Here is a 23017-nt window from a genome sequence, read left to right on the forward strand (position 1 = left end):
TGTGCAAGTGTAGAAAGACACAATCGAAGACGGTCGGTATCGGAGTAGTGACATGAGCCACCTTGAGAATGTGGTGACGCGAGCAAAGGGGCGGGTTTGGAAAGGGTTGGATCGCACAGGTGACCGTCGCAGTCTTGTTGAATCGGGACAAACATGGGCAAAATTGAGGCCTTGGAGATCACATTTGACAACAGGAAAGAACTTTACAGCCCCGGCGAGTGTATCTCGGGAACCGTGACGATCAAAGTGGGCCAAAAGCTACAATGTAAAGGTAAGAGTGACGTAAAAGGTCAATTACTCTGGTTTTTCTTGTAATCTAGAGGGGGAGAGAAACAGTAGCGTCGCCAAACAAGGAAGTGAAACCACAATTATCAGAAGTAACCACAACATACTATTTTGATGCTGAGATGTCCTTTTAATATATGTGCGCTAATTTTTATGGTATTTATTTACAATTATTCTCATTAGTTCTATATTACGGACGTATTTTTTTCATGTGAATTTAGTATGTGAATTTTCCTGTTGGCACAAAAACACTACAGGTTGAATGAATAAAGACCACTCATGATTTTGATTAATCATTTTCCCGTTGGCACAAAAACACTACAGGTTGAATGAATAAAGACCACTCATGATTTTGATTAATAATTTTTATAGTCATTGTCATAGACTCTATGACAATTACGAGAACAATTGTTGAGATACAAGCAAGCATGATACATAGAAAAAAAATAAACGTTTCTTGATATAAACCATTTTTATTTATTTGATATGGTCTATATCACAGGTGTCAAACTCAAGGCCTGGGGCCCAGATTTGGCCTGTCATATCATTTTATATGTCCTGTGAAAGCAAATCATGTGTGTCAGCTTCCATGATCCTTGCTAAAATCTGTACCAAAATGTCATATTGTCATGTGTAATAAATAACGTTGAGATTTTGCAATAATTTTGTTATCCTGTTAACACTCACTCAAACAATAATTGAAAAAACTATTGTAGTTGACTAATTTCAAAGCTGGTAATCCATCAATTTGTTGCATACTAGTCATTCTATATAAACATTCATTTAGTTTCACTCTCATGACGGCCCTCCGAGGGAAGACATAACCCCAAAGTGGCCTGTGACAAACTTGAGTTTGACATCCCTGATCTATATGGATGATTTCAGCTCGTTGCTCTTAATTCGAATGCATTACTTTATCTGGGTTATCTGAAATATAAATAAATAAATGTTAGAACCATATATGTATGGAACATATTATTTCTCCTATTTATGGAGGCTTATGGGACACCCTGTATATGTACATATCGGACATGTCTATACACTATAGCCAAAACCCAGTGCGATACAGAAGCATACTTTGACATAATAATGTAGATGCATAGACTCTTTTTTAAAAATACAGTAATAGCAGTAAAATATGACGAAAACGATAAATCACAATTTTTGGGAGAAACAATATTTCTACATGGCACTGATGATTTGTGCTGATGTTCATGGCTGGTGATTAGGGGCGTACAGTGGTCAAAGACAATGGGGCGAGGGCCAATTTGGGCTGCATCTTCAGGGCTCCCACCCCGACAATCCACCGATCGATGGGTCAGTGATGATTACACTGACGGACGAAAAACCACTTCTGTCAGTGCTTAGTCTGTCATTAAAAAAAATAATAAAAATGTCATCACTTGTCAGTGACTGGCTGACAAAGCTTCCGTCAGTCCTGACAGAATGCCCATCTCTGGTCGTGGACACAGCAAACGCACAGTTGTAACACACACTGGGGCATGGGCCTACTTCAGCCCCTGTGGACAAGCTTGTGTGTCCAGATTATGCTGGAGGTGGATGGTCTTAGACCGGGATCCCTATCGTGGCAGGAGACGATATTAGCAAGTTGGGCATGGCTACCAAACATTGGTTACAAAATACTTCATATCCACATTTATTTATTTATTTTACATTTGGCCAAAAGAAAAGTTATTTCCAGCGGGTGAGAGAGAGCACTTAGGTATTGCAATTTTTTACTTGTGTAAAAAATGCTGAAAAAGATTTAGGCCTACAGGGAATTATTGTTTTCAGTTTTGAGATGATTTTATTATAGTTTAGATCAGTGGTTCTTAACCTTGTTAGAGTACAACCAGTTCATATCCACATTCACTAAACCCTTCAAGAGAAAAATGTTTTTTTGGTTTTTTTTTTTTTAACAAATTCAAGACAAAAAAAACACATTTATTAAAAACAGAAAAAAGTAAACACAATTAGTATAAATATAAAGTATACGTAGGCGGCCCGGTAGTCCAGTGGTTAGCACGTCGACTTCACAGTGCAGAGGTACCGGGTTCAATTCCAGCTCCGGCCTCCCTGTGTGGAGTTTGCATGTTCTCCCCGGGCCTGCGTGGGTTTTCTCCGGGTACTCCGGTTTCCTCCCACATTCCAAAAACATGCATGGCAGGCTGATTGAACGCTCTAAATTGTCCCTAGATGTGAGTGTGAGCGAGGATGGTTGTTTGTCTCTGTGTGCCCTGCGATTGGCTGGCAACCGATTCAGGGTGTCCCCCGCCTACTGCCCGAAGACAGCTGGGATAGGCTCCAGCACCCCCCGCGACCCTAGTGAGGATCAGGCGGTTCGGAAAATGGATGGATGGATAAAGTATACGTAGGCGGCCCGGTAGTCCAGTGGTTAGCACGTCGACTTCACAGTGCAGAGCTACCGGGTTCAATTCCAGCTCCGGCCTCCCTGTGTGGAGTTTGCATGTTCTCCCCGGGCCTGCGTGGGTTTTCTCCGGGTACTCCGGTTTCCTCCCACGTTCCAAAAACATGCATGGCAGGCTGATTGAACACGCTAAATTGTCCCTAGGTGTGAGTGTCAGTGTGCATGGTTGTTCGTCTCTGTGTGCCCTGCGATTGGCTGGCAACCGGTTCAGGGTGTCCCCCGCCTACTGCCCGAAGACGGCTGGGATAGGCTCCAGCACCCCCCGCGACCCTAGTGAGGATTAAGCGGTTTAGAAAATGAATGAATGAATGAATAAAGTATACGTGTTTTTTTAACTGTGCACAGAATGAACCAGGCAGTGATGGTGAAGTGTGCATGTCATGACTAATTGACATGTTGAGTTGGGTGTGTCTTAGCCTCCATGGCAGAGGCTCTGTCGAACCCCTGAGACTGATTCACCAAACCCCTCGGGTTTGATCGAACCCTGGTTAAGAACCACTGGTCTAGATGGACAGTGGGGTTGACGGTCACCCCCAACATTTTTTCATGCCACTTTTTTTTTCTTTTCCTTAAAGTGTCTATTTTCAGAATCTATTTAGTAACGAGCTCAAATCATGCCTGAACGCCTTAATTTTTAACTCTTTACTGCACCCAACCCGAATCCAAAAAATTGAAATATGACGTGGATGGGTTGGATAACCTTTAATGGAAGCTTACAGAAACAAATTAACAGGTGGTCAAGTTATAAAGTGTTACCAGTCTGTCATTCGTCAGCAGGGCGGTCACTCGTCTGTTATTGTCAGTCCGTCTTTTTCTTTGAGCCGCACCAAACTCTAATTGTCTGTCCGTCATTCCATCATGTTATTTTTAACCGCTTCATCAGTAACTTTCACCGGTCCATCTATTGTCAGTCTGTTCCCCCAACCCACCCTCACAAAGTAGTACAACACTGTTAAATATAAATCATTAAAATCACTTTCCAAACTGCATGTTGATAAGATACAATGCTTCTGTGAGAATGTCCCATAGAAATAAAATACAAAACCGGAACTTTTTGGCAAGACCCATCAGTTCTGTTCATGGATGCAAAAAAACCCAAAGAACAAACAAAAAAAAGCATACCAAAAGGAGAAGAGAGTACTGTCCCCACTGTGAAACACAGAGGAGCCTCTGTTATGTTGTGGGGCTGCTTTGCTACATCTGGCACAGGGTGTCTTTAATCTGTGCAGGGTAGAATGGAACTTTTTGGCAAGACCCATCAGTTCTGTTCATGGATGCAAAAAAACCCAAAGAACAAACAAAAAAAAGCATACCAAAAGGAGAAGAGAGTACTGTCCCCACTGTGAAACACAGAGGAGCCTCTGTTATGTTGTGGGGCTGCTTTGCTACATCTGGCACAGGGTGTCTTTAATCTGTGCAGGGTAGAATTAAATCTCAAGATCATCAAGGTATTCTAAAGAGAAATGTGCTGGCCAGTTTAAGAAAGATTGGTCTCGGTCGCAGTAAATGGGTCTTGCAACAGGATACTGACCCAAAACACAACTAAAAACACCCAAGAATGGCTAAGAGCAAAACATTGGACTCTCGTGAAGTGTCCTTCTATGAGCCTTGATCTAAATCCTATTGATAATCTGTGGAGGGATCTCAAACATGCCGCCTGAAGAAAGCAGCCTTTAACCTAGTTCAACTGGAGCAGTTTGCTCATGAACAGCAGGCAATAATTATAACTGCAAACACAGGGGTGTCAAACTCATTTTTGTCGCGGGCCACATTGTAGTTATGGTTTCCCTTGGAGGGCCATTATGAATTTTGGGAAACTTTATAAATGTTTAATCCCCTCAACATATTACTTACACAGCGCACAACAAATTGATGAATAACTAGTTTTAAAATCTGAAGTGAAGAATAATGACTGTTATTGTGGATTACATATGACAATTTGAAGTTTTGGTTCAGACTTTAGCAAGCATCATGTAACTTGACATGCTTGATTTACTTTCACGGGCCACATAAAATGATATGGTGGGCCAGATCTGACCACCGGGCCTTGACTATGACACCTGTGTGCAAAGAGGTGCTGAAGTTTTATTGAAAATTTCAATAATTGTTTGATTGTGGTGATTGCCTTGAACGCTTATGGAACAAAATTCTAAGTTAAAGGTACAATTGTTTTTTGCCAAGGCCTATTTCATGATACTTCTGTTGAACCACAATTCAAAAGTCATTTCATTCAATTTTTCATTTATAATGCTATTAACTTGTTTTACTATTTTTCTTTAACGGAAGGGGTACCAACAATTTTGTGATATAAAGAAATAAGACGAATATAAATCATTACAAAGCATTTTTCACTATGCATATGAGTCTGTGACCATGGTTTAAAGTTTGACATATACTGTATACAGTTTGTGATTTTATGCCATAAATGAAATTATGAAGTGCTTAAGTCATAGAAAACAAGCGGATCTGAATCAGATGTTGTTATGCATATAAGCTACTCATTATTCATCTACCTACTCGCTCAACTCAAACTTGTGTCAGACTGTTTTGCGACAGCCAATTGGCGTTGAGAATATAAAAGAGTGGGGAAACAAAACTAAACGATAGTTGCTATCTGTGCCACTCAGACCTTTTTGATAACTCCTGCCACCATTATTGGGACACTACGGGAAAATAGCAGGCCAGGAGAATGGTTAGTGAGATAGTTGGTGTATCTGGTAAGTGGTTGTTTCCAGCTCTCTGTTGTGATTTACTGTGGATGAAGTGAGCAATAGCATTAGCCACACATTATACATACTCAGTTCTCTGTCTTAGGCTCTATTGAAAAATAAAAAATGGAGATCATGATAGCTAGCGAGGCATCCTAGAGCCTTTAGCATTAGCAGGCAGCAAGAACTCTTCAGAAATGGAATTGACGAAAGATGGTAAGATATACTGTACTGTTCTACCAATCAGAGCAAAGCTGTTTTTCATGTAAATTCAGAACAACGATCCAAGCAGAGCAAAGATTCATTACATATCCCATGTTATTTTGCAACGGCACGGTGGTTGACTGGTTAGCACGCCAGCCTCGCAATGCAGAGGTGCAGGGTTCGATTCTGGTTCTGGCCTTCCTGTGAGGAGTTTGCATGTTCTCCTCGTGCCTGCGTGGGTTTTCTCTGGGTACTCCAGTTTCCTCCCACATTCCAAAACCTGCTTGGCAGGTTAATGGAACCCACCAAGTTGTTCTTAGGTGCGAGTGTGAGCGCAGATGGTTGTTCATCTGTGCGTGCCTGCTGATTGGCTGGCAACCAGTTCACGGTGTCACCCGCCTACAGCCCGAAGATAGCTATGGATAGACTCCAGCGCGCCCGCGGCCCTTGTGAGGATAAGAGGATTAGAAAATGGATGGATGGATGTTATGTTGCAAACCAGATGAAAGGACATCAAAGGTTACATTGATAATGGATTGATGGAATGTTGTGGCATGGGACATTTACACTGAAAGCAAAACCGCAAATGGAAGACTTCCTTGCTTTTGAATCAAAGAATAGTCAATGACAAAGACTTTGGCAATCAGCTCAAGTGTGATCAAAAGAACACAGTTCTTGACCTAAAGAGTAATGGCGGGGGGGGGGGGGATTTGGTGGATTGATGAAGGGTAAGATTGTTCTTTTTGGGTCTAATGTTGGAGGAAATCTGTCAGTCAATCCCCAAACGCTGATTACGTTGAACATATGACAGTAAGGCATGGTGTTTGCAAGCGTTATCATATACTGTAGGAATGAATGTTTCTCTTGCTTTGGTGTTGGGCCTATTGACAGACATCAAAATGCAAGAAGAGATCATGGTGCATTATACTAAAGAGAACATCCCCTTCAAATGGGTGTTTCAACAAGACAGTGATCTTGAACACAACAGTTAACAAACAGGATCTTGCTGCCAGACCAACCGGCTGTTAATCTGATTGAAAACTTGTCAAATAATCATGGTCTCACATACCCATTCACTTGTGCGTCAAGTTGGTTGACTCCACACAACACATACCATATGTGAAGCAGTTCTCAGAAGCAGCAGTTAAATATTAGTTTAGGGATTCGCAGCAATGTGAAACTCTAAAGAGGTGAGCCAGTTTCTACTGTCTTCTGCAGATGCAATCTTATTAAACAGCCCTAATGTAATGTTTTTTCATTATTTTCTGTAATTTAATTTGATTGATTTAAAATATATATATAATGTGTTACCAATGCACAGAAATAATTATTTTAAGGATTTTGAGCTTTTCTCACATTTTAAAAAGTAAACATTGGTGCCTTGTGATACGAGTGACCCTACTTTTAAGATTATTTCAGCTACATGCCGTGATGATCTAATTTCCCACACCGGATAAATTCTTCTATCTATTTATCTAATCTGAGGCACTGCATCAGGATGTTGTTTCTCGCCTGGGGCCAAGGGAGAGCTTGACTGATATTGGGGTATTGGAAAAAACTTTTTCCTGACCTCATTTAAAGACGTTATTGATTATTTCTCGAAAGTTCCTCCCTGCCCGCCCTTTAAGGCCTCACTGCCATTGCCATGTGAGCATTTACTTCTCTCAGCAGAATGGGGGAGTCTTCAGCGGACGCTCTCTCCAGCACTTTGTCCGAGGACTCTTAAAAAGGGTGCGTTCTCTGAGCTGGTGTACTTTACATAAGCACACAAATGTTTGTGGACATTCAGCCAGGTCATTTCTTTCTCAAGGTGAATGAGAGGGAAAAGAGTGACAGACACAACAATCTTCTGATTCCATATTTATCAGGTCTGTCTGAGAAACTCACAAGGATTTTTAACATTGAAACACAAGACCTAACGGTACATTTCAAACCTAGTAACAACCCTAAGACAAAGGACTGGCTCACCCCAAGGACAAGACACCCCATACTCAGAAAAGCAATCTGGTGTATGCAGTCAAGTGCAGGGGGGAATACACAGATATATACAGTATTGGGGAAACCAAACAACCATTGAGCAGGCGCATGGGACAACAGACGGGCTAACTCTTCAGGGTCACGACTCAGCTGTCCACCTGCACCTCAAAAAGAAGCACCAATGTTTTGAGAACAAAAATGTATTTACATTGTACTTGAGATAGAAGACGGATGGTTTGAAAGCAGCCATCTCCACGCAAAAGTGGTGGAGAGGCCATCTTTCTGAAAGAGGAGGTCGCTTTTGACACCACCTATCGACCCACATACTATGCCGTCCTTTCATCCATTCCTAAGAGACTTAATGATTTTGCCTCCAACAAACAACAAAAACACCATTCCCATTGACTGCAGAGGTAGCTCCACTCCCTTTTTTACAACGGAACGGAATATTAATGCGGGAGTTTCCACCCAACACCACTAACTGCCAAAATCCCCTCCTTTGGCCACAACCGAAGAGCACTTTGCGCCTTATCCATTTGGCCCCTCCCACATGTGGTAAGCCCATTGGAAGGGGGATCTTTATTACTGCTTCGGATTGTGCCTGGCTCGGTCTCATTGGCGGCGGCCCGGCCACCAGGTGCTTGCCATTGAGCCCCATCTCCATGCCTTGCTCCAGAGTGAGGCCCTGGCGACCCATGTTGGGGCGAAGGAAACTGAGTTCCATATTCTGTAAACCATTCTGTAAAGATTTGGGTTTCTACAAAAGTTGCATCTAAGGGGGGCTAAAGGAAAATGAACTTTAATGAAACCAGTACATTTATGTATGTATGTGTGTGTGTGTGTGTGTGTGTGTGTGTGTGTGTGTGTAGAGAGAGAGAGAGAGAGAGAGACATTCCATGTACTTGAAGTTGTTTTATCATATGTGAATCGCAACCTCCTTTTCATGACACACACTTCCTGCTAGTTCTTCTTCGGTCGTGTCTGGTGAGGTGTGCATTGTTGCTCGTCGAATGCATACATTTCTAATCGCTCCTTTGTTCGTATTTGGAAGCTTTCGCATGGCGAACTAGACATCGGTATTTCGTACGAACATTTTAAAATCCCAACGAGTCCGGGAGAACCGTAATGTTTGTCCCGCTTCCACTTGTTTCTCGATACCCAACCTATTACATAGCATCAGCCATTTTGCTTTTTTTTCCCCTCTTGTTTTACTTTACATTTTACTAGAAGTTGTTGTAAGATTTGTGGATAAACTATCTGAAATACATAACAATTCATCTCATTGAATTTTGTGTTACCAATGTCTTTGGGATAAGGTCATGCCGGTCCATCTTTTATCAGCATTGTTGACAATTCGTCTTTTTCTTAATGCTCACTGTGATTGCATTGTTTGTCATGGGTTTAGCCACTCTATTCTCTAATGCGATGTATCCAGTACAGTCACACCAATATTGCAATCTGTCATTTTCAGCTATTAAGGTGAACTGCAATGGTTTCTGTGGCATCACCAACAAAGTAAATGAAACAACATGGACAGCGGAGGAACAGTACTTCAACAATACCGTGTCTGTTTCAGACAAAGGTTGGTCACCCGCCCCATCCCCACCCCAAACACATTTATTTATAGTTTATGTAGATGACATTTGTGGGTAAACCAGTCCACAGGATTGAACAAAAAGAAATAAAATATGTAATGAAATGCTATGTACAAATGAAGATTTAAATCTATACAATTGCGGTCTATAGTTTTCCCAATCTCCAGACACAGAAGCAACCTATTAACATTGAGTTTTTGTTTTGATGCTGTTTCCTATTTCTTTCCGTTTCATACAGGAACTCTGAAACAAGGACATCACACTTTTCCCTTCAAGTTTCTTATTCCAGGTCAGAGCCGCAACTTGTCTCTGTCTGCCACTAATGTAGGTTCTTGTGGTCTGTGTTCTCCAGCTTCAAAAAGACAACCTTTACAGGAAATTAAGTCTCCCTTATTTGTTTTTCGATCAACCCTCCAATCCCTTGACAAAATCAAATGGATTTTAGAACCACTAAAGGCTATATCTTACTGAACGGCAAATGTTTGCAAGTGTGTTGACACCTAGCGAATGTTGTTGTTTTGTTTTGTTGTTTTTTACGGCCTTCGGCGACTGTTCTTGCTGAGGAGCTGTCTGAACTGTTTTGTAGTGCATGGTTTTCAAAGCATTTAAATGCATAACATTTATTTCAATAGTGCTTGCTCCTTATCAATATAGCTTGTTATAAGATAAACTTGATTTGTCCCACACTGGGGAAATTTGCAGTCGACAGCAGCAAAATTGGGGGGGAAGAAAAAAACCCCCCAAAGTATTTCATTGCACAAAATAAATGTTTCAGAAAAGAACTGTACACAGTTCAAAAGTGCAATATAAAATGTAGCATTAGCAATATATTTGTAGAATAAATATAATAAATTAGCAATAGCATAGAAATCACAGCATAAGGTGGCTGTGCTATTTACAATGGTTGCAGGTTTTCATGTACCTGTATGTTTATTCAGCAGCCTGACAATCTCTCCTTCTTGCAGCGCGGGTGTAGCAGTTTCTGGCTGTTTTATACAATACAACAGCTCCACACATCTTTGGAAACTACTGTTATAGTGGCCATGTCTACCTCATGTCGATTGTGCATTTTATATGCTGATGGGGAGAATGAAGGGAGTAACCTAACAGAACATATACAGCATCTAAACGAAATATCTAAAAGAGGCTGCAGTGAAAGCCTGGAAAAGCATCACCGAGACAAGTGCAATAATGTTTGGGGGTGTTAATGGCTCACAGAATTGATGCAAGCAATTTAAAAAAAACTCTCATCCACTTCAGTCTATTTTAAACCTGATGTTCCTTCCTAACATGTTGTGTTGTTTCCAATCTTCTGAATTGTGTGTCTGATCCAGCTGTACTTGGAAATGTAAATGGAACTATTTCTTGTCTCATGTTCATCTTTTGGCGTCAAACACAATTTGGGATGCATCGATACCAGTATCTCTGCTGATATTCTGAGTCTTCACAGTACTCGGTATGCATAAAAATGTTCAGATCCTCCACATGATGCCATCTGAGCAGCCTGACATATACACTCCTGTACTCTCCGAGTAAGAACCATGTCGCTTTGATTAGTTATACATGAGGTAAACAAGGATGACCACACTTTTAGGCCATTGGAAAGGATGCTCTCAAAAAATAAATAACCACACTGGGGTGGCAACCGCCATCTGGCAAAAACAGAATATCGCGATCCGCATGAGGAGGCAGCTAGGCAGCAACCAATATGCTGTGGCGCTGCGGCCCAGTACATGGAGCAAGAGATGGTAAGCGACTCCCTGCTAAAAAGAAACGGCATAGACCAACATGGTTTTGTGCTGGTCTTGCTGGCATCACTGATAGCGCAAAAACAACAGCAGCAAAAATAAATAAATAAATAAATAAATCATATGTAATTTAATGAGAAATTGGAGGTGGAGTAATTTATCACCCGTTAGTCATGTAATCCCCACCTATTTATTTATTTATATCATGTAAAATATAAAACAGAATACAGTGATTTGCAAATGCTATGTCAATTGAAAACGCTACAAAAACAAGATAATGAATGTTTAAACTGAAGAGATTTCTTTTTTTGCAAATATTCACTCATTTTGAATTGGAGGGGTGCAACATGTTCCAAAACAGTTGGGGCGGGGGCATGTTAATCACCGTTTTACATCTTTCCTTTAAACAACACTCACTAAGTTTTTGGGAGCTGAGGACATTGATTGTTGAAGCTTTGTTGCTGAAATGCTTTCCCATTCTTGCTTGATGTACACCTTCAGTTATTCAAGAGATCGGGTCTCTGTTGTTGTGCCTTATAATGCGCCACATATTTTCAATGGGCGACAGGTCTGGACTGCTGGCAGGTGATTCTAGTCCATGTATTCTTCTATTATGATGCTGTGCTAACTTGTAACACGTGTAGAATGTAGTTTGACAGTGTCTAGCTGCAATAAGCAGGGACATCTCTGAAAAAGAAGTTGCTTGGACGGCAGCATATGTTGCTCCAAACCGTCTATGTCCCTTCCAGCATTAATGGTCCCTTCACAAATGAGCAAGCTACCCATGCCATAGGCACTCACGTTGGCCTTTTTTAACTTTACACTAGAAACAGTGCAGATCGTCCATTTTGGCCCAGAGAACAACCATGTCCATGATTTCTAAAAACAATTCAACCCTTTCCGGGACAACGGTTACTACAGTGGACAGCTGTAGTAACCCTGTAACCTACACTGTACAGTGTAGGTAACAGGGTGCATGGAAGGGTTACAATTGAAAGTGATATAATTAGCAATGCACCCAATTAGTTTTCAAACACTGTTTGACCAGTGAATGATGTATGTAGTCCACTACGTAAAGATTCCAATACTGAGCAGTGAGTAGAGAATGTGTTTATGATTCTGAACACAGCCAGTGCAATCGACCAATGTGCCAGAATTAGCGACTTCGGTGCTCTAGTAATTAGCAACTAGTCTGACTTGCAACTGGCGTTGGACTCTTTTGGAGACTCTTAAGACTTTGGCCCAGATGCAGTCAGAGCGACAAATGTTTACCCCTCCAACCCCTCAAGCCATTTGCCATTTCATTTTGTTGTGCTTGGTAATTGAGAATGAGTTAACACAATCATTGAAGTTATTGCTAGTAGTTTGAATTTTTTTTGCTTGTAGTTTGAATAACTACAGTACTAAAGCACATGTTTTTTTGTTTTTTTCCAGGCTCTGCTCCAACATCGTTTGAGGGCAACTATGGTAAAATAGTGTACAGATTAAGAGCTTTCGTTGACACACCGCGCTTTACCAAAGATTACAGCACAGAGAAAGCATTCTACCTCTTGGACCCCCTCAACTTAAACAAAATTCCAGACATATGGGTGAGCCATGCACTGTATTTGTTTTGCTTGAGGAATACATTGGTTGGACAAAGGTATTGTGGCATTTGCCTTTCTTTCAGATGACTGCAGACATGCAGCTAGGTAACCCCCCGCACTCCCCCCACTGATCAACCTTGAATCACAGGGTTGAGACATATTCACAACCGCTGTAAATATACATATTTGTATTTATTTATTTTGCACATGGATAACACAACAATATAATAACTTGTGCATGTGAGATTGGAAAGGGGTTTTCCCAGATGTGTTCGGGCAGTCGGCAGGGTGCACCATGAACTGTTTTCCCGTCAATCACAAGGCACACCTAGACAAACAATCAACATAAATTAAAATAAGAGGTGTGTTTGTGTTACAACATATCTGTGATTGAGAAGGTGTGCAATGAGGTTCAGTGACTTTGACTTATCAAATATGTTTGAAGTTTGGTTTTAAACTTACTTAGTGAAGTTGCCCGATCAGATAGAGAAACGTAAAAGATTGAAATAATCTGTTGAAAATATGTTTTCCAAAAGGGTCGCAGATGGTGATGTTATTTATTCAAGTAGGTTTAGTGATTAGGGGTCAAAAAAGTGAGCATAGATATCCATTTTCTGATCCGCTTTATAATCATAATAATAATAATACATTTTATTTGTAAGCGCCTTTCACAACACTCAAGGACACTTAACAGGCAAGAGCAAACAATAAAACCACAGATAAAATTATAAATAAAAAAAGAGATACATTTAAGTGGAATAAGCAAGTCTGAATAGGTGGGTTTTGAGCTGGGTTTTGAATGTGGGAAGAGAATCAATGTTACGAATATTGGGTGGAAGTGAGTTCCAGAATTTGGGGGCAGAGCAGCTGAAGGCTCTGCACCCCATTGTGCTGAGACGGGCAGAGGGTAGAGAGAGGTGGAGGGAGGATGAAGACCTGAGTGAGCGAGAAGGAATGGAGATCTGAAGAAGATCTGATAGATGGGGGGTGGGGGGCAAGGTTATGGATAGCTTTGAATGTGTAATTCTCACAAGGGTCCCGGGGGGTGCTAGAGCCTATCCCAGCTGTCTTCGGGCACTAGGCGGAGGAGACCCTGAACTGGTTGCCAGCCAATCGCAGGGCACACAGAGACAAACAACCATCCTCGCTCACACTCACATCTAGGGACAATTTAGAGTGTTCAATCAGCCTGCCATGCATGTTTTTGGAACGTGGGAGGAAACCGGAGCACCCGGAGAAAACCCACGCAGGCACAGGGAGGTGCATAGATAGTGTTAAAAAAATTTAGCGGTGAATAACTGAGAGGGACACTTTAACAGATTCATGTTGAAATCACCCTGTAAGAAAATAACTTTACTTTCCTGGACTTTTTTATCCAAGACACTTTCACACACGCATTCACACAGGGCAGTTGAGAGACTTTTTTTATCTTTTATTTAACCAGGATAAAAATAAAGTCTCATTGAAATTAAAATCTGGTTTTGAAGAGAGATCAAGCTTAATTTAACAAATAGGTCAGCAATGTCCTGTAACTGCCTATCTCTGTGCAGGGTCCCTGCTCCTCTTCAGTGATCCAGGAATTCAGCTACATGCTATTAAAAAGTGGCACAGTGATGCTGAGAGCCCAGATTGACAAGAAGGGTTACATACCAGGCCAGGTCATTCAGCTGTCAACTGTCATCCACAATAAATCGGAAAAAACTACAAGCAACATCAACGCTTCCCTTGTGCAGGTAAACCTTCCTGTAATTACTCCAAATATTCACCGATCAGTGAAGTTTGTTTCTACTTGTCCTGAAAATATTTGGATGAGTATATATTCGTTACACAAGTGTTTCCATTCCTGTCTGTCAATAATATGATATTACCAGTGTGAGTTAAGATGAAATGACATGAACATTTACTTTCACGATTGCCATGGCCAAAATTATCATAAATCTGCATTACCATAGGACTGTAAACAATCCCCCCCCAAAATTCACAATCTGAAACATGTACAATTTCAAGCTGAATTTTTAGCTAACAAGATTTACAAGGTTCTCACTTGTTTGGCTGTATTCAAATCTCTGATTGACTTTCGGTTAACGAGGGAGAGACTGAGAATCAGTTGAACTTTTCTCAATTCAATTCATCCAATGTCCAGTCAATCAAGTTCCGCTCCACCTGACATTGACAATGGGAGGTTGCCATAAACATGTACAATACAGTGGAAATTGAATACATTGATTTCGCCACAGCTTTTTCACATCGTTTTCTGTCTCTCCGATGAAAATGTGTATGGACACGTACAGTATATGCATGTCAATAGGCCTCCATGCGTTTGGCCCGCAACTCGCCGGCAATACACCGCCAGAGGTCAACAAATATGACTCCGAAATTAAGACGCAACACAAAAACACACTTTTGGAGCGAGGAGGAAAAAAAAGCCTTAGTCCTGTTGTGAGTAACATCAATATGTGTTTTATTGACGGTAAAAAGAAAGAAGCGGAAATAACGTCTATTTGCGTCATAACGTTATTTGTAAATCGCAAGCTTAGAATGGGAGATTCCACAATTATCACAATTACCATCTACACGGAAGTTGTCCTGAGTTTTTCAGAAACCAGAACGTTGACCTTAACCCGAATATTGACTGCATGTAAAAATAGTCATTCAGGCAGCCAAGAAGTTAAACTGCAACTACAATGAGTGGTCAAAATAAAATGCAAATAAACACCTAACAGCTTTCTGGGTTAAGCCTTTTCCGTTGGTAGCCCAGGCAGAACCAGCACTGGCCCTGTATTTTGCTGACGTTGGGCCAACACCTACCAAATAGGGCAATTTAATATCCTTTCAAAAATCTGTACTATTATTCGGTCCCCATATATCTTTGCGATTTGTACAAATTGTTCACCAATTTTGAGTGGTGAATGTTAATGATTGAACAAACATGCTGTTTTAAAGGTGTCCTGAAAAGTGATGATAACACAGCACGTCAATAGAACTCATCACTTCATCACCGAAAGTACGCCGCTACTTGGCAAAACAAAAAACAAAAAACAAAACCATTTCTAGTATATGTCAATCCTAGTAATCTGCAGGCTACACCGTCAGAACGTAAAGTGAGAGCCGCCTTCTACGCCACCAACACAAGTCTCTTCGCCTCATTCAGAAGGCAATGCTGCTGAATGTTAATTACTGTATATGGTTTTATAATTAAAGATTGAAGTAAATACGTGTACTGCTGTAGTCTTTGTCTCAAATATGTAAAGTATAAGCACTGTTTACATATTTTAAACATGCTGCCACCCACATACACTTACACTAAAATTCCTAGTGGGGAGCAAACCCTCCTTCACGGTTTTTCACTTATCGCGGCAGGGTCCCGGTCCCCATTAACCACGATAAGTGAGGGATCACTCAACAATGATTTATTTTAAAGTGCTCTCGATAGAGTTCAGTTTACTCCTTTGGTTTAGGTCGGACATACAGCAGATTGTTTGTGGTTTTCTATTATTTTCACAAACGCCTGCGGTTGACTATGTACTGTAAACCTGTTGTTGTAATGATATATACTGAAAGAGTAAATATTTAATCTGTGTCTAACAAGTTCAAATTTGTCTGTCCAAGGTGGGTACCAAGCCCCAGCATTAAACCAGGCCAGAGGTAAAATTATTGAAGGCCTGAATTGTAGTTAGCTACCTATCACAGTTCTGTTAACGGTACTGGAGAAATTGAATGTATTTCCCATTTTTTTTTTTTTAACTCTCTAAGAATGATTTTTTAAAAACTTTTCTTTTCAATCTTTTCTCTGACTTAATAAAAATAAAATGAAGGCATTCGCCGTAAAAGCATGTCATAAGCCGAAGCTCTCTCACCCCAGTACACTTCCATGCATGTGCGAAAGGCATGTCATGTGCAATCGTATTATGACATGATATGTAGCATCCATCCATTTTCTAATCCGCTTATCCTCACGAGGCATGGGCGTGGGACACCCTGAACTGGTTGCCAGCCAATCACAGGGCACACATAGAAGAACAACCATCTGCGCTCACTCTCACACCGTGGGACAATGTATAGTGTTCCATTAACCTGCCATGTATGTTTTTGGAATGTGGGAGGAAACCGGAGTATCCAGAGAAAACCCACGCAGGCACGGGGAGAACATGCAAATTCCACACACGAAGGCGGGAATCTAACCCTGCACCTCTGCACTGTGAGGCAGACGTGCTAACCGGTTGTTCACCGTGCCGCACCTGATATGTAATATTATATTTAAAAACATCTACTGTGCCATCTAACTCTGGTGGAGTGTATTTGCTTAGATCAATTGCGACACGACTGCTGCATCATCAACAGCTCGGCTCAACACACCGGACGTGAGCATTTTGTCATACACATCAGGCATGACTAATTGATTTACACTCTATCCAACCGTTACATTAATGTAAAAGTTCGTTTGTTTATGGTTTGGTTGATCAAGATTTTCATGACTACTTCTTGCCATAACAAGTGAACGTGACTGCAAGATTTTTTTTTTCTCTCTGGATAACAGAGACGACGAGCTCATTCACGATTCTCTGGCATTTAGCACATAGCTGATGACCGTGACTGTTCCCTGAGTGATTGACAATCCATGGCAAATGGAATGAGATGCTCAAGTGTGGTTATATTCCTTCAAAAAGAAACGTCTCATCTTGCAGCATGCGCTGGCGTAGGGCAGAACATTTGTACCTCCAAAATCATCACTTTTCAGGATAAAAAAAAAAGAAGCATATTTGTACAACCATTAACACCGCATTGTCAGAGAGGGCAAGCAGATTTCAACGCTTTAGATCACTCAAAAAACAACAACACAATTGTGTGACTTATAGTACAGATTTGTGAAAAGATTTTGGCCTGACGCCAGCGATATACTTTCTCGTGGGCAGATATGTCAAAACTTGCTGCCACAAGACAATCTTTAAATGTTGATGAAAAATAAAATTAAAGACTTTTTGAGCTCATTTCAGTTAAAAAAAGTCAATGTCTGTCAAGAATAGAAAATTTCAGTAATGTGTTGGCAAAATTAAACATATCGATGGTTTGAAGTGACTGTAATGCAATGAGTTATGCTTGTAAATAATTGTGTCCTTTTGTTTCAGAGAGTAACCTATCAGACAAGAAAACCCACCCATGATGTGAGGGTCATTGCAGAGTTGGAGGGAGGTCGAGTTAAGCCCGGCAGGCAGATGGAGTGGAAGGAGCAGATTATTGTTCCTCCTCTTCCTCAATCATCCCTTGTTGGCTGTGACCTTATAAGGGTTGAATACTACGTTAAAGTAAGAAAACACATTTGTATTTGACCTACCTACAAAGCCACTAGTTTAGTCGATATTAGTTCTTTTTTTTTTTTATAACCCCACCCCCCACCCGACAACTTCATACGGTGACTTTCAAAAGTACTTTTATTACTCCTCAAACTTTTTCTACATTTTGTCACAGTACAGCCCCAAACATATTTATTTTGTTGAGATTTTATGGGATCGATCAACACAAAGTCGTTGCATAATTTTATCATTGAATTTTTTTTTATAAAAGACACTTCACTTTTTGAAGTGTACTGGGGGCCGCCACTTGCTAAATTAGGCAAAAGAAGGCAAGGACACACTAAAATCACCTCTGTCCTCACACAGAGTACCTCTGTTGAACGCAAACTTTTTCTACAAGCAAATGTTAATGTAGTGTACCGGTAATAAAATGTAAAGCGTTTCTGTGCTATATCAGTAAGTTGCTTGTTTTTCCAACTTCCATCACTATGGCTTTCGAAGTTGACAGTTATGTGGCATATTAAAATAAATGCACTTTCTACTTGTATATACATAGTTGGGTCTTTGGTTTGGCAGCCCATCTGCGTAAAATTACACAAACAAGAAAGTCTTGTTTGCTGCAATATTTCCAATTCGGTGTGAGCCATTTTGAAATGCTGCGTTCAAACCGAACGCGAGCTGAGCGTTTCTAAGCGACGCGTTACTATTTCTAATCGATGCAGTTCGTGCGGTCAGGCACGATAGTGTGCCGGCTGACGTGAACATTTTTGCTCCTTTTCCCATTTTGTCGCGGAAGTGAACTTTCGGCAGAGGCGTGTCACCGACAGTTAATTGTGACATCCAGAATGTACTTCACACGTCACACGCAGCAACAATTGCACACGCACAGACCCGCAGGCAAATAACATTAAAAACAAAACAAAATTACAGTGTAGTAAAATAAAAACAGTATGTGGGGCAATATAATTGCGGTCTGTGGGACCAGTAAGTATACAACACAGACGGCGTCCATTAACGGTCGGGAGTCAAAAAGGAGCAGGCTTGTAGAATGAGGAGCTGGCTGATCTAGTGAGTGTATTGAATCGTTTAGGGTTGTCCACTTGTTACCACATTGACGATGACGAGCAATGTTCAAACTTTTTTCTTTTCTTTCATCCACTCGAAGCAACTACGGTGTCGTCATACAACAACAAAAGCATGTGACACGCTGGACGATGCGATATATCGTGTCTGGAGAGAGAGATAAATCTGATGCATTATTATTAAATTGCGTTTTCCATGACCTGCTGTCCAAGTTGTTTTACTCCATATAATTTAGGCACAGAAAAGTAATTTGAGGTGAATTGAGAGTGTAATATGGGTCTGTTGAAACTGTTGAAACTTTTCATCTCCGTTCAACCAGGTCAGCCTTAAGTCCCCGAATGTCCTCTTGACGTTACCGCTCCACATAGGGAATGTCGCTTTGGACAAGAAGTTTCACCCATCCCAAAATGAAGCTCGTCTCTCTTCTGCCCATGTTGAAGACACATCATCTGACTCAGCTTCAGCTGCTACATCGTTGTCACCTCCCCTTGCCCCAAAACCGACTCCGCGTCCCGCTCCTCGGTCCAGACTTTCATCCTCCAATACTCCAACCGCTCCACCCACTGAATACCACCTTGGTGCCGATGGTGGTGCGCCTATGAGTGGCAGCCTCGCAAACCATCGGCACTCCCAACTTGTGTCGCCAAGTGGATTTAGTTATGCTCCCGGCCTCTCTTTCCCAAACAGTCATCAGAATCGGTCAGGCACAGACCACGGCAGAACTCCAATTAGTGGTTCCACAAGGACCTCGACTCTTCCTTCTAATGATCACACTGCGAGCTCAGTGTTAACTCCAGTTAGCCTGCCTCCAGACTACAGGAGCTCAGCCTTCCCACAAGGTTAGCTGGCATCTTCTCGTTCATACTGTGCTCACTGGAATAAGTGGAGTGGTTGCATGGATTTAGATCCTCAATTTGCTGATTGTCTTTATTTCAAACATGTAAATAAGGTAATCAAATTAAAATGGACATCAAATTAAACATAATCATCTGTAGTTCAATCGAGGGAGAATATAGACAATCAGAAATGACAAAGGCATAGCAGACTTGAGAGAGGGTGGGAGGAAGTAGAAACATGGGTTGGAGATAATACCCAAGAAGACCAAAGATGGTGAAGATTGGGACCACAGAGGTCTTTCAGAACACTCTGAGCATGTTTTTTCCCCCCCCCATCATGTCATTCATTAGTTAACAAACTGCCCCAGTGACCTCATGCTGTGAATGCTAATAGCCTGATAGCCTACTGTGGCAAATGTAAACAAAAAACCTAATTTCAAGCGGACCAATGAAAGTTGTCGCGGCACCATTCCGAACTGACCGATGAAAAGGCTTCGAACATCGTTCAGTTGTGGACCCGCACACCAATAGTCTTTCATTCATAAAGTAACATCATTAAAAAATGATGTAATTGATTGCAATTTAATATATAAAAATGTAAAACCTAATTGATACATGTTGTCTGCTCTGAAAGTATAAGATATTATTTTTTAATATGCATTTTTACATCATAAATTAGGGCGGCCCGGTAGTCCAGTGGTTAGCACGTCGGCTTCACAGTGCAGAGGTACCGGGTTCGATTCCAGCTCCGGCCTCCCTGTGTGGAGTTTGCATGTTCTCCCCGGGCCTGCGTGGGTTTTCTCCGGGTGCTCCGGTTTCCTCCCACATTCCAAAAACATGCGTGGCAGGTTGATTGGAAGCTCTAAATTGTCCCTAGGCGTGAGTGTGGGCGTGGATGTTTGTTCGTCTCTGTGTGCCCTGCGATTGGCTGGCAACTGATTCAGGGTGTCCCCCGCCTACTGCCCGAAGACGGCTGGGATAGGCTCCAGCACCCCCCGCAACCCTAGTGAGGATCAAGCGGTTCGGAAAATGGATGGATGGATGGACATCATAAATTAGGCACTGACTGAGTGGGTTTAATCCCCACAAAAAATGTTTTGCTTAAATCCCCTCCATGCCACGGAGCAACAGAAGTAGAAAACTGGATATTTACTTGGGGTGCAATGAAAACTGATTTGAGTACAGTGAAAGTAGCTCCTTTCCATGAACATTTATCAGATGTTCCAAGGAATTCGTATATGGTGTTCATAGTATTATGATATGACTGATTTTGACCATTGAGCACACATTTGATGACTTGTACCATGAAATCAGGCTGACGTGGTTCAGAGAGCACAATTAGTTCAGATCAGAAAGATTTGTTGATTTGGGAAATGTGCTAAATGCGGTCACATTGTCCTAACTGTAGGCAGCTTGGACATAACCATTTGCAAAGATGCTCCGTGACAAATGAGACATAACCTAAGACATTTGCAGTTTGATGAAATCAATGCGAAATGCCATTCAGATTGCAAGGTTGTTTGGGATTGTGTCCTTGTTACTTTGAGCGAGTGGTATCTCGTAGTGGGCTTCACAATGTTTTTCACCAATTAACTGCTTAATGTTTTTTTTTTTTCAGAAGCTCCTCCTTCCTATGATGAAAGCTGTAACTCATAAAATGCGTGGGCGAACAGGAACCGTCCGAGCATGACACCGTCATTCATTGGTGGATGCTGTGGCAACACATGCTTACAATTGGATCGGATTCGTTTTCATCAAGAGAAATTCGTGTTTTGAATGTACTTTGCTTTTATTACTAACACGTCAATTTTAATTGAGAACAAATCATCACATTTTCAATTGGAATAAAACTCTAAAAAGTGAGATGGTTTGTTTGCCTGTGATGTCAAGATTTGACCTTGCTCACCGTCTTAGAAAATGTCTTTTTAATCACCTGTTATTGTTCTCAACTCATTAATGCTCAGCGTAGGAAAGGTGATTCATAGCTGAGCAGAATGTGTAACGGTTAAATCATTGTGTAATGACAACCAATTGTTTTCACTTAGAATTTGCACTAACTCAATAAAACATTCCTCGACAAACACTGTCACTTTTTTTTTACTCATAGCTGTGAGCACTTTCTTATGAATGCATTTCTGTACAGAATACAATACAATACATCCTGATTCATATCGCGCTTTCACAACAAATGCAGTTGTAACAAAGCGCTTTACGAATCAGTTAACAAAGTAAAAGAATAAACACAATGCATAACATAAAAACACGGACAGTCGTGCAATCTGAGCCTCTTTTCCCTCATATGCTTTGTGTTTTCAAGCAGTTATCGATGAAAGCGGAGAGAATCAAAGTGTCCTTTAACCAGTGGATCAGAGACGTCATGTTCAAATTGTGCACACGTCGGCTACAAGCTAAATTTGAAAGTAAACCAGAAGCTGGAGCGTCCATTGACGATACAAGAGATTGGTTCACTTCTCCTGTCCCATGTAAATCCGTTTCAATTCCAAGCAGCGACTCTTGTTTCCAAATACGTATCAGCGCTCTGCGCAATCGCTCCTCTCCTCATCCTCTGCTCCACAAACCATCCATCCAGCTGCACCAACGCAGGCTGTCCAACAGCGCAGACATCTGCACTGAACAAAACGGGGCTGTGAAAAAAATGCTGCCCATTACAGGCACACAAGCGCCCCAGTGCTGTCCAGCACCGACAGTCAAATGGCGCACACATTCCTCCCAATCAAAATCAGTGCTGGCACACGCGTACTGCCGAGAAGGCGCAACCACCAAGCACAAGATTCTTCTCCTTTGACGCATGTTGTGGCCAAAAAAAACACTGAAAACAATCCACATCTGGGCCACATGACGTAACAACAAACACCATGTGACAAAACAAAGACAAAAACAACAAAAAACATAAAAACATGTTGCACTGTGAACAAAAACAAGTTTTTGTGGCCTCTATTTTTTTTTAAAACAAATTTGGTGGTAAATTAAGTCGCACTGGGTACCTTTGTGAAAAATACAAATTTGGAAGAAAACCAGAAAGAATTAAATACACACAATGTACACAGTGCAGAAATGGCAACTGAAGTATAAATTTCAATAATGCACCATTTTTTTCAAAGTGCAATCTTCAGTGAAATGCCATAATTTGACGAGAAAAAAAATGGAAACCACTTGCTTCCAAGTGTAGCTATCAAACTGTTAGAGGAATCTATGAGCAAAATTGTATCATGTTTAAAGTTTCATTTTAATTTGGGCACATCGAAACGTTTGGGT

The 23017-nt window shown here is 41.2% G+C and overlaps 1 protein-coding gene across 1 annotated transcript; it reads left to right on the forward strand.

Annotated features, from left to right (window-relative positions):
• Window positions 1-100: 100 nt before the first annotated feature.
• On the forward strand, window positions 101-21822 carry arrdc1a (arrestin domain containing 1a). The gene is made up of 8 exons (XM_086111360.1): window positions 101-271; window positions 9074-9184; window positions 9436-9486; window positions 12380-12534; window positions 14082-14264; window positions 17658-17834; window positions 19225-19744; window positions 21360-21822. Exons 1-8 carry the CDS (start codon window positions 154-156, stop codon window positions 21395-21397), a joined length of 1353 nt encoding a protein of 450 aa, XP_085967486.1. The 5' UTR covers window positions 101-153; the 3' UTR covers window positions 21398-21822.
• The last annotated feature ends 1195 nt before the right edge of the window (window positions 21823-23017 follow it).

Source organism: Hippocampus guttulatus, chromosome 5 (assembly GCF_054856545.1).
Source record: "Hippocampus guttulatus isolate MCC_2025c chromosome 5, RoL_Hgut_1.0, whole genome shotgun sequence".
Lineage (NCBI taxonomy): Eukaryota > Metazoa > Chordata > Actinopteri > Syngnathiformes > Syngnathidae > Hippocampus > Hippocampus guttulatus.